Source organism: Notothenia rossii (genome assembly GCF_949606895.1).
Source record: "Notothenia rossii genome assembly, chromosome: 2".
Taxonomy (NCBI): Eukaryota; Metazoa; Chordata; class Actinopteri; order Perciformes; family Nototheniidae; genus Notothenia; species Notothenia rossii.
Window position 1 is genome coordinate 79,708,491 of NC_136904.1, and position 14,158 is coordinate 79,722,648.

Sequence of the window (14,158 nt, forward strand, 5' to 3'; positions counted from 1 at the left end):
CTGTCCATTGCTTTTCCATCTATTGCCATGGATTGAACGAAGTAGGAGCACATTTTGCTGTACGTTATGCTGGGCCACGTCGTCATGTTATCCTCCCAGTTTTGCACTGAATTCGGGTGGGGGAGAGTAACGCCATCTCCAGTCAAAGAAGTAGAATCGTGTTCCCAAGCTAGCATCACTGTTAGCATCGAAATCGCTGTGTTTACACCAGTGCCCGTCTGACTGTTTACACCGGTTTACACCGACAGACGCTGTGCAAAAGACTTCCGGCGGAAATGAAGTGCATTTGTGTAGGGTTATGGCGCTACCCGTGTTTTGGCGCGTAAACTTGTCTATTGACGCGATCTTTACAGTGAGAACAGCTGTGAGGTCCGTGCAGAAAGCAGAGCAGTGTGTATAATATAATATATCACTCAGTATAACAGGCCTACTCTCTTTATTTGCTGTAGTTTAGTAGATATCTACAAACAAAGAGTCGATATTTTCTAAAACCATTTAGTGCTTCACATAATAAAATACACAATGGCTGTAGCCTGTTTTAGGAGCTGTAGGTGCGTGTGTGTGCGTAGATGCAGCGGACAGACAGGTCTCAGTTGGTTTGGTATCCTCTGCTTACTTTTAAGACTTGTAAATAAAACTTTTGGTCCGTAATTTATGTGTGTGTGTGTATGTGTGTGTGTGTGTGTGTGTGTGTGTGTGTGTGTGTGTGTGTGTGTGTGTGTGTGTGTGTGTGTGTGTGTGTGTGTGTGTGTCCGTCCGCAACTAGCCTGTTATTGTATCATTATACCGCACTGTGAATGAATTCAAAGTAAATATATAAGTGGTCATGAACACATCTGTCCATAAGACAGAGGGCTGCTGTGTCTCCTGTCATCATTAATGGACGTCTCTTTAAAATGACAGCTCAGAGGAGAGGAGTTCTCATTTCTCTAACCGCCTGCTGCTTCCGCTCCTCTCTCCTCGGCTCCCCTCCTCGGCTCCTCCGCTCGCATCTCCTGTGGGCGGGACTAAGCATCGAGAATAGAGTCGAGGAGGGGAGTCGAGTTAGAGAAATGAGAAAGGGCCCTGGTCTTATGTCTGTGACCCCTTCTGTTGTTCATTGATAAGCCTGAAACATGCACTTGTCAAGGTTCAGAGGCAAATTTTGCAAATATGGCAGTAGCCATAGATCATCTTAAGTTAAGATAAGATATACTTTATTTATCCCAAGTTGGAAACATTTGCGTTACATCAGCATGAGTAACAGTTGTAAATATGCAGTGGTGTTTATTTGTAAATCATTTAGTATAATCACACAAATTCTATGTTTTATATTTAATAGTTCTGTGTTATTTATTTATTGATTGTTCAACACCTGACAAGGTCGGAGATGAACAACTTGGGTCGCAGGTTCCTCAACAGTGCATTACAAGACATCTATCAATATGTGTGTACCTCCACCATTAAACTGTCATATTCTGCACATTTCTTATACTATCTACATACATCTTATAAGAGTATAATACATAGGCATATACTGACCACTGACCTGGGTTAGTGAAGCCTGAGCCTTTGTATCCCTGGAGAAACGTACAGACTGCGGCTCATGGTTTAACACCTTCTTTCTCACAAGTTGAGACAAAGCATTTGATTTTGAGTTTTTGAGTCTCCCATATTATGTAAGAAGGATCGAGCAATAACAAATATATCTACAATTGATCTACAAAGACTCAGTGGATCCATAGCACTCTCATTCTTGAGCCAATGATGAGAACAAATACAATGCAGTCCCAGCAGCGAGTCTTACTTTGAAATTCCCGTTGCCTTGAACTAACCTGGACCCTTAACACAAACCCACTGTGAACTGTGGCTCCACAGAATGTCAACATTAGTGGTTGTTGATCTTATGTGCACCCTGTACTCAGAACCTTCCCTTTGTAGAGCATGGACAGCACTTGACCACAAGATGCTAGACACAAGTAGCAGGAAAAACCTATAAAAAAAACACACAAAGAGCCACACACACATTCTACAAAACTTTTGCTGGAAGCCAAGGTTTTTTTTGTGCCTTTTAGGTGGACTTGTCAAGTTATCTCAGCTCAAAAAAGATATTTAAAGTCTCTGCAAAATTGACCTTTTAGGGTGACATTTGACTCCGGGAAATGAATTCCCTTTCAGCGACATCGCATACGAGACTCTACCTCTCAGTTTATCAGATCATTTTTTCTCGCTACAGTTTATAGGTCACAGGCCTTTTCCTCTAATATTTCTACCTTATTTAGTTGGTTTAATATTTATTCTGATTCCATCACATGTTTAACATTGAACATCTCTTATCTTGAGGGGCTTTAACCAGTCAAAGAAAAAGCTCAGGATCTTTATGTCAGCTGAATTTATTGTAGGAAGTGATGTGGATCCCCATACAGGGTAACAATGATGGTGACATTCATAGACATGTAAAAAAACTCACTTCGCAAGTCCTCAAATGCCTGCAAACATGTACTTTACATTACGGGTTAGAAACCACAATACAATATTTGAGCCTTACAGTCAGGAATTGCAATTGTGTAAATAGGAGCCAATTAAGTCCCACCTGCTGAATGAAATCACTTGTCCAGCTTTCTAACATGTTGCTCAGTGAAGATAATAAGAATGCAAAAGAACATTACAATCTATTTAAAAAACACTTTTTACAAAATACAGTATACTCTTAGTGGATACAGAGTCTTCTTCTTTCTAACTTTACAACCCAAGATTTTTGTCATTTTCAAAGTGACATGGCTTCTCAGTCTCCGGAGCCAATACTACTTTTTTCACATTGGCAGTAGTACTTCCAACAGCTGTAAACTGATTTGTTCGTATAATCTGGAAAGTTACCCATTGAAAGGTTTTGGAATAAAGTAGTATAGAATTTATGAAAATGAAACAGAAAACACTTCATTATACATATACAAATATAAAACCTGATACAAATGAACTGCAATATGCATATCTTGGAACTTCCAATGCTTGTATCCAAAATAGCATCATCAGCTATACGTGAATAACAATAATTATATCAAAAGCAACAATACTATAAAATACAGATGACTGATTTAGTCCCATGTTCTCTCAATGTCAATTTGTTCCCTTGTCAGGGACAAGGCACAAATGTGAAGGACAATCAGCATGGGGCGCACAAAGAGGCGAGGTTTCAGGGCAGAGACGTCTCATTGATAGAGGAGGAAGTCCTTGATACTGTGAGGGAGGGAGAGGCCAGAGGCTCGGTGGAGACGACTCCTTCCCAGACTTCGACGAATACCGAGGCGACAGAGCTGCGACAGAGAGAAGGGACCTGGACAGAGATAAAGGCTAGGTTTGTTACACCTCAGAACGAATAAATGGAGTTTATGTAACATGCATGAGTGTCCACAACAAACCTTTTTTCTGCAACGTGTCCCTAACTGTGCTGTTTGGCAATGAGAGATCCAGAGGAGTCTTTCCCTCTGCATTCCTACAACACCCATCAGCTCCGAAGTCCAGCAGGAGATCCACAATGTTGGCTCCTCCACTTCGAACTGCAGCATGTAAAGGACTGTCCTGCCCACACCCGATCCGAACATCTGCTCCTACACGGTCACACAAAGTGGTTTAACAACAGATTCAGTAAAGGGCGAACAGACAAATAACAAGATTCAGACCTTGAACACAAAAAAACCTTGAAGTGGCCACGCTGGTTTGTTTGGGTCACAATTAAAAGGAAGCTGTACAGAGACAAAATAGGTGTCTAGTAAAAACATGAAAAGATGGAAACCTATGGAAGAACTCTGACAAAATGTACTTCTATATGTATCTTCAAATCGTTAAATCTTCAGTTTTTGTTGAATTCTCAAATGTGTTTTTTTTTTCCGACGTCTAAACCTAAAGATATACAGTCCACTATAACAATTCAAAAGCACCAAATATTCCCATTGGATAGACTGGAAACAGAATAATATTTGGAATTTATAATTGAAAAAAATCATCATGAAGTGTTTAATGGCTATTCACATGTTGTGACAATGAAACTCCTCTAATGACACGCTATATGCTACTTTCTGCTTTTGGTTTGTTTAATTCCTCTGGGATATTTTATTTGACTTGTGTAAAAGGTTTTTGAGGTTGTTTAAAAATAGTTTAATCATTTTTGTTTCTGTTATTGATTAAAATCAGTAAAACCAGCAAAGGCAACACTTTTTTTAAATCTGTATATTGTGACAGTACATTACCTGAGCATAGCAGCGCCCTGACACAGGCTGCAGTCTGGGCCGTGCAGGCAGAATACAGCGGGGTCCCCCCCACCTGCAGCTCCATGTCGATGTGAGCTCCATATGACAGCAGCAACTCCAGACACTCTCTGTGACCTGATGGAGAAACAGCATGAGCATCTGTGCACTGACAGATCACATCTTTATACTAAGCATACATGTTTAACACTCACCTTTCTTAGCAGCCTCATGTAGAGGTGATAGTAGCTGGTAGGGGGTGTGTGTGGAGGCACCGTGCTGCAGCATGAGCCTGACACAAGCAGCACTCCCGCTGCTGCAAGAGTTGAAGAGAGGTGTGGCGCTATCTGTTGAAACTGCCTCCACCTATGGGGGATTTGAAAGAGAATGATACTGGGCCGGAAGCACAAAATACCAAACAGATCATGCATTCTAGCCTCATCCCCCTCTATTTCAGCCTGTTACTAAAGTGCTGATTCTGGGTCAGTAGCTTCAAACATTCACACTTCAACATAAGGCATGTTATGAGTTAAGATTAAGCAATAAGGTTGAGGGAATATGATACAACCTTGAGAACAAGATACTGTAGTCACTATCGAAACAGTGGATGTTTTGTAAAAAATTAAGTATATTGAGTTATCAACTAAAATGATATGATACTGATTGGTTTAATGTATGTTCAATTTCAATAATCATCAACTCTGGAATCAATATGATAAGTATTATGCATTTTACAAAGAAAGTCTGCATTATGATTTTTATGAATTGTATAAATTAAACTTTGATTCATAATGACATTTTATTAATTTAATTGTGAAAACCTCAAGAAATATTTGTTAAAATACTATTTAGAGAAGGGAAGGTAAAAAAATGTTAACAGGTTACTGTAATACTTTTTTACTACAGTGTATGTACTATGTTTCGGTAGTGACCATTTTCGGTAGAGGAAGAACATTCCAATACAGTCTGAAAATACGATATCAAAATGTACGGTTCTTTTACGTGTAATTTAGAAAAAAACATACAACATTTCAAAACATTTCCAACCTGACTTTAGTCCAATTCGGTAGAATGGCCCATATAGCCTGGTTCAAGTGTATAAAATAGATATTTCATTTTGAAGGGTCTGCTACACCAACCAGTAGGTTTTATAATTTTCACACTGTTGAAGACCAAAAGATAGATGACAGCGATGAGCCTTGATAATGTCCATAAAATCAGCTGATAACATTGGAAGTGGGTAATTAAACACAGATGTACAATCTCAAGGTTTTTCTGTGTTCTCCATATATGACAATTCAGATGAAAAACACCACAAAAACAGTCTTTAGAATAAAATTACACAAATGTTCTTACATTTGCCCCACTGTCCAACAGGAACTTTGCACAAGCATAATGGCTGCCAAGGCAAGCTTCATGGAGAGGAGAGACTCTGTCCAAACTGAGCGTGTCTACATGGAAGCCCTGCAGAGAGATCAGAGGGAAATACAGTCAGATACAGCCAAGCATTATTGCATTGTGAGCAGACATCCAGGTGGACCCAAGTTCACCTGTGCAATGAGGCTCCTCAGGTGTAGCAGTCTGCCTTGGTAGGCGGCTTCATGGAGAGGAGTTCTGTCAGACCAGAAATCTAAAACACAACAATAATATCAGGAAGGTCTTCACATTTGGAAAACAACAAGATACGCTCATAGCCAACTGATCTTGCTCTTGGTTCATTGTGTTGTTACGATGACCTCATTTCAATGCATGTTTATCTGGTTATTCAGGGTCATTACAAACACCAAACTTACTGAACAATACACATTTAGGATTGTGTTCAGTACTGCAGAGCCAAGTAAACAATATGCTAATGTTTCAGGTACAATCAAACTGGTATCCTGACAAAAAAATGTAATGGCACAGGGATCTGTTTGCAAAGGAACAAATGCAAAGCTAAACCACACTTACTAGAAAGTTTCTGAATTTGTTCAAGAAAATACAAAAGTAATACATTTATGATTCTTTCATCACAGAAGAAAAATTAGCTTGAAAAGGACAAACAAGACAGAGAAAAAACTTACCAGCCATCAGTGAGTTGCATGCCAACCCCCCGTAGATGTACAGGGGCCTCTGCCAAGGTTGGGTGCAAAGGGAAACCTCAGTCTGAACTGCAACCATGATGTAAATGAAACAGAAGACGTGTCTAAGACTTACCAGGACTACTAACGACTAAGGCTCACCCAGGAGAATACACAGATCTGTGGTCGGCCTTCCTTCTTGACTCTCTTATCTGGGTCCTTGGCCACCTCCCCCACATTGCCACCTCCCACCCACCCTTGTCCCATTCCATGCATATAGTCTACAGTATGAGCATAACAATGGATTTCTTAGGGCTTGTTCTGACGATACACCTTGAATAAAGCAGTAAGAAATGTGCATACACAGAACTACAAGCAGAGCGGCAAACAGGTTTGGACATGTTATTAAATACCATGGAAAAAGAAGGGTGTTATCTATGCTCTGATCATATATTTTTCGAGTTTAAGATTATCTGCGACTGTATCAACATTTTATGAAAACACACAGTAAAAATGTCCTAAAGAAATGTATTCTAAAACAAAGCAAAGCAGCTACTTATAACTCAACATGCTGACGGACATCCTCTGATTTGTCACAGATTTATAACATAACAACATAGTATTGTTTTAGTAAGTTGAGTTCTTCAGTCACTGCAGGCAAGATGTAATGTTCAACTCTAATTGCAAGGCTATGCAAATCTCCATTGTTGGCCTTGAAAAGCCATGGCAACTCAGGGCTATCACCTCCTGCTCCACAGCTAATCTGTGTTTTGCCTTCAGAGCACTCTCTTTTGTTAAACTAATTTAGCAGTTGTCTGCTTTGTTTACACTGTCGTGCAATGGTCTGGGAAAAGATGAAACTCCAACAATGTAGTAGACGATCCCCATGAAATGACATGAAAACAGATGAAACATTAGAAAAAGTACACTTTATTTTCCATTATGAACTGTCTGGGAGTCAGTCACTAACATAAACTCCCAGGTGTTGTATAAATATGTAACATCTCGATTTAAATGAGTGGCATTCATGATTTTAAAACCAGACAAATAAAGACATTTGCACAAAAATATATAGAACTGTGTGCAAACAATGAATTTTACCAAAAACTAATCGTTCTAAATGTTTTATGATTGAACTGAAAAATAACCCTTTTTTGTTTCCCAGTAATTGTACAATTAACCAGCCCTTTAATCCATCTGTTACAGTGCAATCTATACTATTTTAAAAATAAAAAAAGAAGTGCTTATTAAAGCTCAAAAGAGTGCCACCGGTTTCCATTTCAATGCCTAAATATAAAAAAGGCTCTTTTCAAGTCTTACACAAGGTAGTTTGGATTAGTGAATGTAAACAATAATCTGGGTTACCATAAGCATATTCTGCATGTGGTAGCCATGTTTTAAATGTCAGTAGGCACCACGGAGAGAACATATAGCACATGTAAGCAGCTCAAATGAAGCAGAGGTATATAGTTATCATAATATTGACATTTCTGGTTCTGCTGCTCGCTTCACGGCACTTTTGGAATTGGCTCTGATTTCACCGCCAGCTTCCTTCCACAGTGCGTTAGGGCCGGTGGCGTCTACTGCCGCGTCCATGACCTGATCTGGGGCCCACCACTGCAGGAACAGAAGGAAGAGGAAGTCTAAAACAGCTATGAAGGCAAAGATGGAGCCAGCTACGGGGCCACAGTGAGCCCTCAGCCTAAGTAGGCGTTTGTCCAGGGGAAGCACCTCCTCTCCGGCCGCTCGGTCGTACACCTGAGAGGAAAACACAGTGAACAGAGCCACCATTTACATTCAGTGTGAAGCTTTCAGCTGTGTGAATGAACAGCAGTTTTACATGCACAAGACAAATGAGGTTAAACAGGAAATCCGAGAACCAGTTTACACTTTGCTACCGTATCAATGAAGATATTTCCTTTAGAAGAGCTGAGGGGAGAATTACTCAACTCCTTCTGTGGAAACTCACTTATTCTACTATAAACTACTAAATGAAGGCTTCAGTTTTAATCAAATTAAATTAAATACTTTGTTTAGGTGTTTTTAATCTAAAAAATATGTTTAATCGAAGTTTAATTCGATTTGAATTTGTACTACCCAAATATTGACAGATTTGGCTCTAGTAAACATGACATACCTCGACTACAGTACATGACATCTCAGAAAAAGAAACTGTAAGCCAGTTAACTAAAGCGCACACTATCAATAACCCGACAATGGATTTTTGACATCCAAAATCGAAACTAAAGCTTTAACTGCAGCTCGCTTTGGTCAGTAGAGGGAACAAACAAATAAAGAACGCTGATAAAAGAAGGTGCAGCTGTATTTACAGACATCTCTTTATTATGAAGACACACACAGGTGTTAGTGAACCCACCTTTTCCGTCCTCTCAGCAACGTTTCTCCAGGTGTAGAGGTTTTGCACACGAGCATGGATAGAGGCGGGGGAGGGGACTGAGGCTGAGCGCTGCCGGGCGATGACCGTCTCCAGACCAGCACACAACGCCCGCACCGTAGGCTCACACATGGTGATCAACTCTTCAGGCAACACCTCAGGAATGCCCCCCACACGAGTACTGACCACCTGAGAAACAAAACAAAAAGTGGATGAGCACATTGTATACAAACACACATAATGATAAATCACACTTTATGTGAGAGTAAAACATCTGCTCTAACATCCCTTTCAAACTAAGGAGAGAATGAATAGCTGAAAACTTATTGGACCTCTTATTGATAACAAGTTCAAATATTTTTCACCTCTGACCGCACCCTGCATCACATCCAACAGTGATGCTGCTGACCACACCCAGAGAGAACTGAGAACCAGACAAACCCAGACTTTCATCTTGTAGTTACTGACTCCTAAATAAGCTATTAGCCTTAATATGTTTCTTTAAATTAAAAGAACACTCAGGGGAACATTACAGGCACAGATTACATTAAATTGCTGGCTCTGTCAGCTGGCGATGGCTTTTCAATTGTTCAGACATAAGTGACTTTTTTACTTCAATTGTTCCTTACAGCTTTATTCAGACATGACAGAGAGGGTTCTCCTAGCTTTACTCAAGTATAACCTAGTTCCTGATAAAACTAGTTATTCTCTCTTTCTCCTGAGAAAACACCAGACCCAACTTCCCCTGTCACATGTGAGTGTCCGGGTGGCCAGCTGCAGTCATTTACAACTATTATTTTTAACAATATATATATATATATATATATCTTTTTTTAATGTATGGCTCCTTTTGCGCCACAAACTTTACATGGAGGGTACGACTTTTTGAGTATAAAGCGTATAATTTTTCAAAAGCAGTGCTTTGCAGCAGAGTAGAGCAACCACCTACGAGCTCAACCACAGAAAATCTGCCACAAGGACACTTCCTCAACTGTATCAAGACAACTATATTCAGTTGTAAAGGCTGTTTTACAACATGATTAAAGCAGAATGTTAAGGCCGGAAAATACAAGTTTCAACATTGAATAACAGCCAATTCTTACAGACAAAAGAGTGAAAGGGTGAGAGGCAATGGGAGGAGGGAGGGAGAGACAGAAAGTCTACTGTACTAAGGCTGCATCTACACAGAGACGAAAACAAACCGAATTCGATATCAAAAAAGTATTCCGCCCACACGGTATCGGCTCAAGAAGCATGTCCGTCCACACGAGACCGCTCGACCCGCTGGAGACGCTGTAGTACATATGCCGGCCCTGTAAGTGGCGCTGTACTTCCGCCACAAAATACACCAAAAGCAGCGAAGAAGACCCTCCGAGCATGGTTGTCATGGTTGCCCTTCTGTTTAATCTCCGCGGTGGATTTAGAAACATGTAGTTCATGTAGTTCTCCATGTCCACTCGTTGCTGATGGTTGTGGTAGAGGAGCTGTAGATTTTGCTCCAACATCTGTAGCATGGTCAGTAGCAGTAACTACTGACCATGCTACAGCAATGAGCAGCAGTGGTGGGGAGAGGCGGGGCTATGGCTTCATCATTATCAGGAAATGATCGTATAGGACGTACACGCGGAGCCGTTTGGCCCCCCAGAGCGTTTCGTCCGCAGATCTACCCACCTTGGGAGCTGTTATCGTTTGAGGGCTCCGTTTCCGCGGTTCCGTTACGGCCTCGTATGGATGAACCGTCCATACCATAGAGAACTGTAGCAGACGCAACCCGTTTTGTGTCCATGTGAACGGGGCCTAAGTTCCACCTTTGAAATATTTTAATGACTGAACACATTGCTGCTGCAACCAAATAAGTTCCCAATGTGGGATGAATAAAGTATATCTATCCATCCATCCATCCATCCATCCATCCATCCATCTATCTATCTATCTATCTATCTATCTATCTATCCATCCATCCATCCATCCATCCATCCATCCATCCATCCATCCACCCATCCATTTATCTATCCATCCATCTATCTATCTATGATATAGAGATATAAAAAAAGACAGACAGATACACAGACAGACTTTTTCCTACCATTCCTTATCCTTGATCTATTTTATAAATGGTTACATACCTGCAGTCCACAGCTGGCTCCTTCTAAGATGGCCATGCAGAATGCTTCAGTCAGAGACGTGTTGAGAAAGATGTGACCCTGCACCAGAACGTTACGAACATCTTTGTGCTCTAAAGCCCCAAGCAGACGCACCCTGCAGCCACACAAATTAAAAAAATATGGCAAATGCAATATTACCTTAAAACTTAAAGAGTTCAGTGTTTTACTATCAATGTCAGACTGCTGTTGTGGGTCAATTGCTGGAAATTCACACCACAGTCACTTGGTTTCCTCAGACATCACAGCTTAGTTACAATCATTTCTTAATATTTGAATAAGCAGTAAGCTAAACAGTGTTGTCTACCTATAGTACGTGAAATGCAGCTGCTGCAATATGACAGTTCTGGTGAAGTAGCAGAGAGCGTGTTTTAAAAAAGGTTTAAGTGGCACCTCCCTTATCACTTTTTGGGGATATGAGTATACCTGTCATGTAGTTGGTATTTCTCTCTCACTTCCTCCAGAACAAGTCTCTTTGGTCCCTCTCCACCAATAAGGAATTGCAGATCTGGATGTTTGTGGCAGAGCACTGGGATTATTCCACCAAGAAGGTCGATACCTAAACAGAGGAAGAGTTGGTGAACACTTGCTATAAAAAGAAAATGATGCAATTCTTAATTAAAGCTAATTACAGGCTGACAGAAGCTGAGTATTTTAAGATGTATGAATGTTTAAGAATCAGATATTTATATTGAATAATTTTATGACTAACACCGTCCCTGGAATAACTATTAATGCAAGTTTGGTTTGTGCAAACTCAAGCGTTTTGAAGCGTTATTCACCAAAATTCACATTCTGCTGATACCCACTGTCCAGCCAAAATGTAATCAATAAGCTTAAATGTCTAATACAAGAGATTCTCAGTACCTTTGCGGTAGACGAGACGGCTGACAACAACAATAGTGATCCTGTCGTCTTGGCGCTGGGAGGGGTCAGGGGTGAAGTCAGTAGGGTCGACAGCGTTTGGAATAACAGACACTATCTCTGGGTTGAGTGCTGCGCGGAGCACCGTGTTCTCCTTACTGGTGTAAGACACGCACACAGTGTGGTTGGTGTCACACAGCGACACCGTCAGAAGCTTGTTGGTCAACACGGAGCTCACATCAGCAAACCCGAAAAGTGAGTGGTCGGTGAAGACCTGAAAATGAAAATACGCTTTAATTTCAGCAGAATATGTGCTGTGAAATGCTTTCCGAGACCTGGCTCATAATAAGTCAATTACCGTGGTCAGGCCCATGGTCTTGGCGTGGAACAGTGCATCATGGCCCATGGCGGAGAACGAGCTGTGTGCATGCACCACAGTGATGCGTTCCCTTACAAACACACAGCGCATCAGTGGGAGACTGTGGAAGCAGGTGGTGGCTGTGGACTGGTTGTACATCACCTGCAGGGGAAGGTAGTAGACCTTCAGTCCGTTGGTCAGGTGCCTGACACCTTTCCTCCTGCCATAGGCATGCGTGACAATGACCACCTTATGTCCTTTTTCAATCAAACACTGCGATAGCTGGTAAATGTGACTTTCTACTCCTCCCATATTTGGGTAGAAGAAGTCTGACACCATGCAGATGTTGTGCTTCCTGTTGGGGGGTCCAGCAGCCTCTGCGGGAGCTGCAGATGTTCCCTGAGATGAAGTGTTATTCACAGCTGCCGCTCTTCTTCGTTGGCCCATTGTAGATGCCTTGTGTGTCTCTGATCCTTACTGAAATAATACGTTTAATAATCGGTTAATAAATGAAAAGCAAAATGAATGGGTGAAATATGTGTTTCGATAATAATAAATAAGTTAAATAAAATTTCAAGCAAAAATAACATAGTTTAGTGTAGAAACAGTACAAATAAATGTCCCGACAATTTTGAATATTAAAAAATAACTTATCTCATTTATGACCAAGAATGCCAAACGCTCCCTTTTTCCACATTTTTAAATTGGGTTTAACTTTTCTCTTATGTTATTTTTATTACAAAGGATATATCTGTTGGGCTGTCTATCCTTGTTTATTTGATTGTCATTAAGTATTAAAAAATGCTAATTTGGTTTTCTCAGATCAAAAGTTGACATCTTTAATGTGTTTATTCAACAACAATGCAATAATTAAAGCTATTAAGTTAAATGTTAACTTGTTCACTCAAGAAGATGAAACAAAAGCTATTTATGGTTTATGTTTTTTATGAATGACTTCAAATTGTTTATTTATTATAAAAAAGGGAATGATAACTAGACCCAACCTTTCATTTCAGCACTAACTACATTCAACTGAAATTGAAAATATTTTATTGATTTATTATCATTAGCACAACAACTACAGACAAGCACTATTTGCAGTGAACATCTTTGTTGAGGCTCTCAAAAAAGTTAGTTTAATTTGTAAGCCATAAAAACAGTAAATGCTAAATGCAAGTTCAAATAAAAGGAACATATTGAATACAGTTATATACATTTCTGGCAGACAGTATTTCAAAGGAATATACTGAATGTAAAGAGCCATGTCGTGTGTAGCAATGTATTTTAAAATAAGAAATATATATATAAAGTTGTACAGCGATGTAAAAAGTATGTAGTAATAATGGTCCATGATAATAGGTTATAACTAAACTCCAAGTACTTGATAGTGAATCAAGCATCATAAATAAATAATAGAATATCTGTTATAAACCACCCCTGGTACTGTCAGTGTAAATTAGCTTCTGTCTAAGCATTAGTAGAGTGAATAATCCCTTCAACTTGCATTAACTATGCGTTAAATATAGTAAGATATTCAAGCTTGCTCTTCAGCACATATAGACAGTATTTACAAAACAATACGTGAGGGGACAATCTGCCAAATATAAACCAGAGTTCTAGTTCTGTTTACGTTAGCATCAAGCTAACACACTTTTTCATACGTAACCACTTTACTGACTTTAAAAGAGAGAGTTTCCTATCCTTCCTAAATGCCTTACCTTGGACGAAATGTCAATTCTGTTTCAGACTGGGAAAAAACACAAAACTCCTTTTTAAAATCATTTCGACTCGACAGTCCTGAGCTGGCATTTTAGCCACCTGTATCACTTCCTGGTGCGCTACTACGTCACACGCAATGACGTACCACGGTGATGTTGTTTCACATTTATTTTTTACACAGTATATCATTTTGATCTAGACGTTACAAGAAATGTAGTGTTATCATGTTCAATATTTTTAAGGAGTCAATAAAGTAACAAAATATAGACGTTTGTAAATCAAAAAGGTTAAAATATTTCATAGAATGTTTTACACTTACATGTATGTTGTTTGATTAGGGCAGGCAATGAATATATCACTAACCTTTATCACCAATC

At 39.8% G+C, this 14,158-nt stretch overlaps 2 protein-coding genes across 2 annotated transcripts; both read right to left on the reverse strand.

Annotated features, from left to right (window-relative positions):
* Positions 1 to 2,354: 2,354 nt before the first annotated feature.
* Positions 2,355 to 6,500, reverse strand: asb11 (ankyrin repeat and SOCS box containing 11). Its single transcript, XM_079667035.1, has 7 exons — positions 6,287 to 6,500; positions 5,774 to 5,853; positions 5,580 to 5,687; positions 4,439 to 4,589; positions 4,227 to 4,361; positions 3,399 to 3,587; positions 2,355 to 3,313 (listed from the first exon to the last, which is right to left on the reverse strand). Exons 1-7 carry the CDS (start codon positions 6,381 to 6,383, stop codon positions 3,189 to 3,191), a joined length of 885 nt encoding a protein of 294 aa, XP_079523161.1. The 5' UTR covers positions 6,384 to 6,500; the 3' UTR covers positions 2,355 to 3,188.
* A 692-nt stretch (positions 6,501 to 7,192) lies between these two features.
* piga (phosphatidylinositol glycan anchor biosynthesis, class A) lies at positions 7,193 to 13,910 on the reverse strand. The gene is made up of 7 exons (XM_079662544.1): positions 13,781 to 13,910; positions 12,063 to 12,539; positions 11,708 to 11,978; positions 11,267 to 11,399; positions 10,805 to 10,937; positions 8,661 to 8,867; positions 7,193 to 8,041 (listed from the first exon to the last, which is right to left on the reverse strand). Exons 2-7 carry the CDS (start codon positions 12,507 to 12,509, stop codon positions 7,757 to 7,759), a joined length of 1,476 nt encoding a protein of 491 aa, XP_079518670.1. The 5' UTR covers positions 12,510 to 12,539; positions 13,781 to 13,910; the 3' UTR covers positions 7,193 to 7,756.
* Positions 13,911 to 14,158: the final 248 nt, after the last annotated feature.

Coding starts and splice junctions, on each gene's coding strand:
- piga (XM_079662544.1), bottom strand. CDS start 12,509: ATGGGCCAACGAAGAAGAGCGGCAGCTGTGAATAACACTTCATCTCAG. Junction 11,400..11,707: donor CCGTCTCGTCTACCGCAAAG/GTACTGAGAATC, acceptor TCCTCTGTTTAG/GTATCGACCTTCTTGGTGGA. Junction 8,042..8,660: donor TTGCTGAGAGGACGGAAAAG/GTGGGTTCACTA, acceptor TTTTCCTCTCAG/GTGTACGACCGAGCGGCCGG.
- asb11 (XM_079667035.1), bottom strand. CDS start 6,383: ATGGTTGCAGTTCAGACTGAGGTTTCCCTTTGCACCCAACCTTGGCAG. Junction 5,854..6,286: donor ATGCAACTCACTGATGGCTG/GTAAGTTTTTTC, acceptor GTTGTGTTTTAG/ATTTCTGGTCTGACAGAACT. Junction 4,362..4,438: donor ACATGAGGCTGCTAAGAAAG/GTGAGTGTTAAA, acceptor TTTCTCCATCAG/GTCACAGAGAGTGTCTGGAG.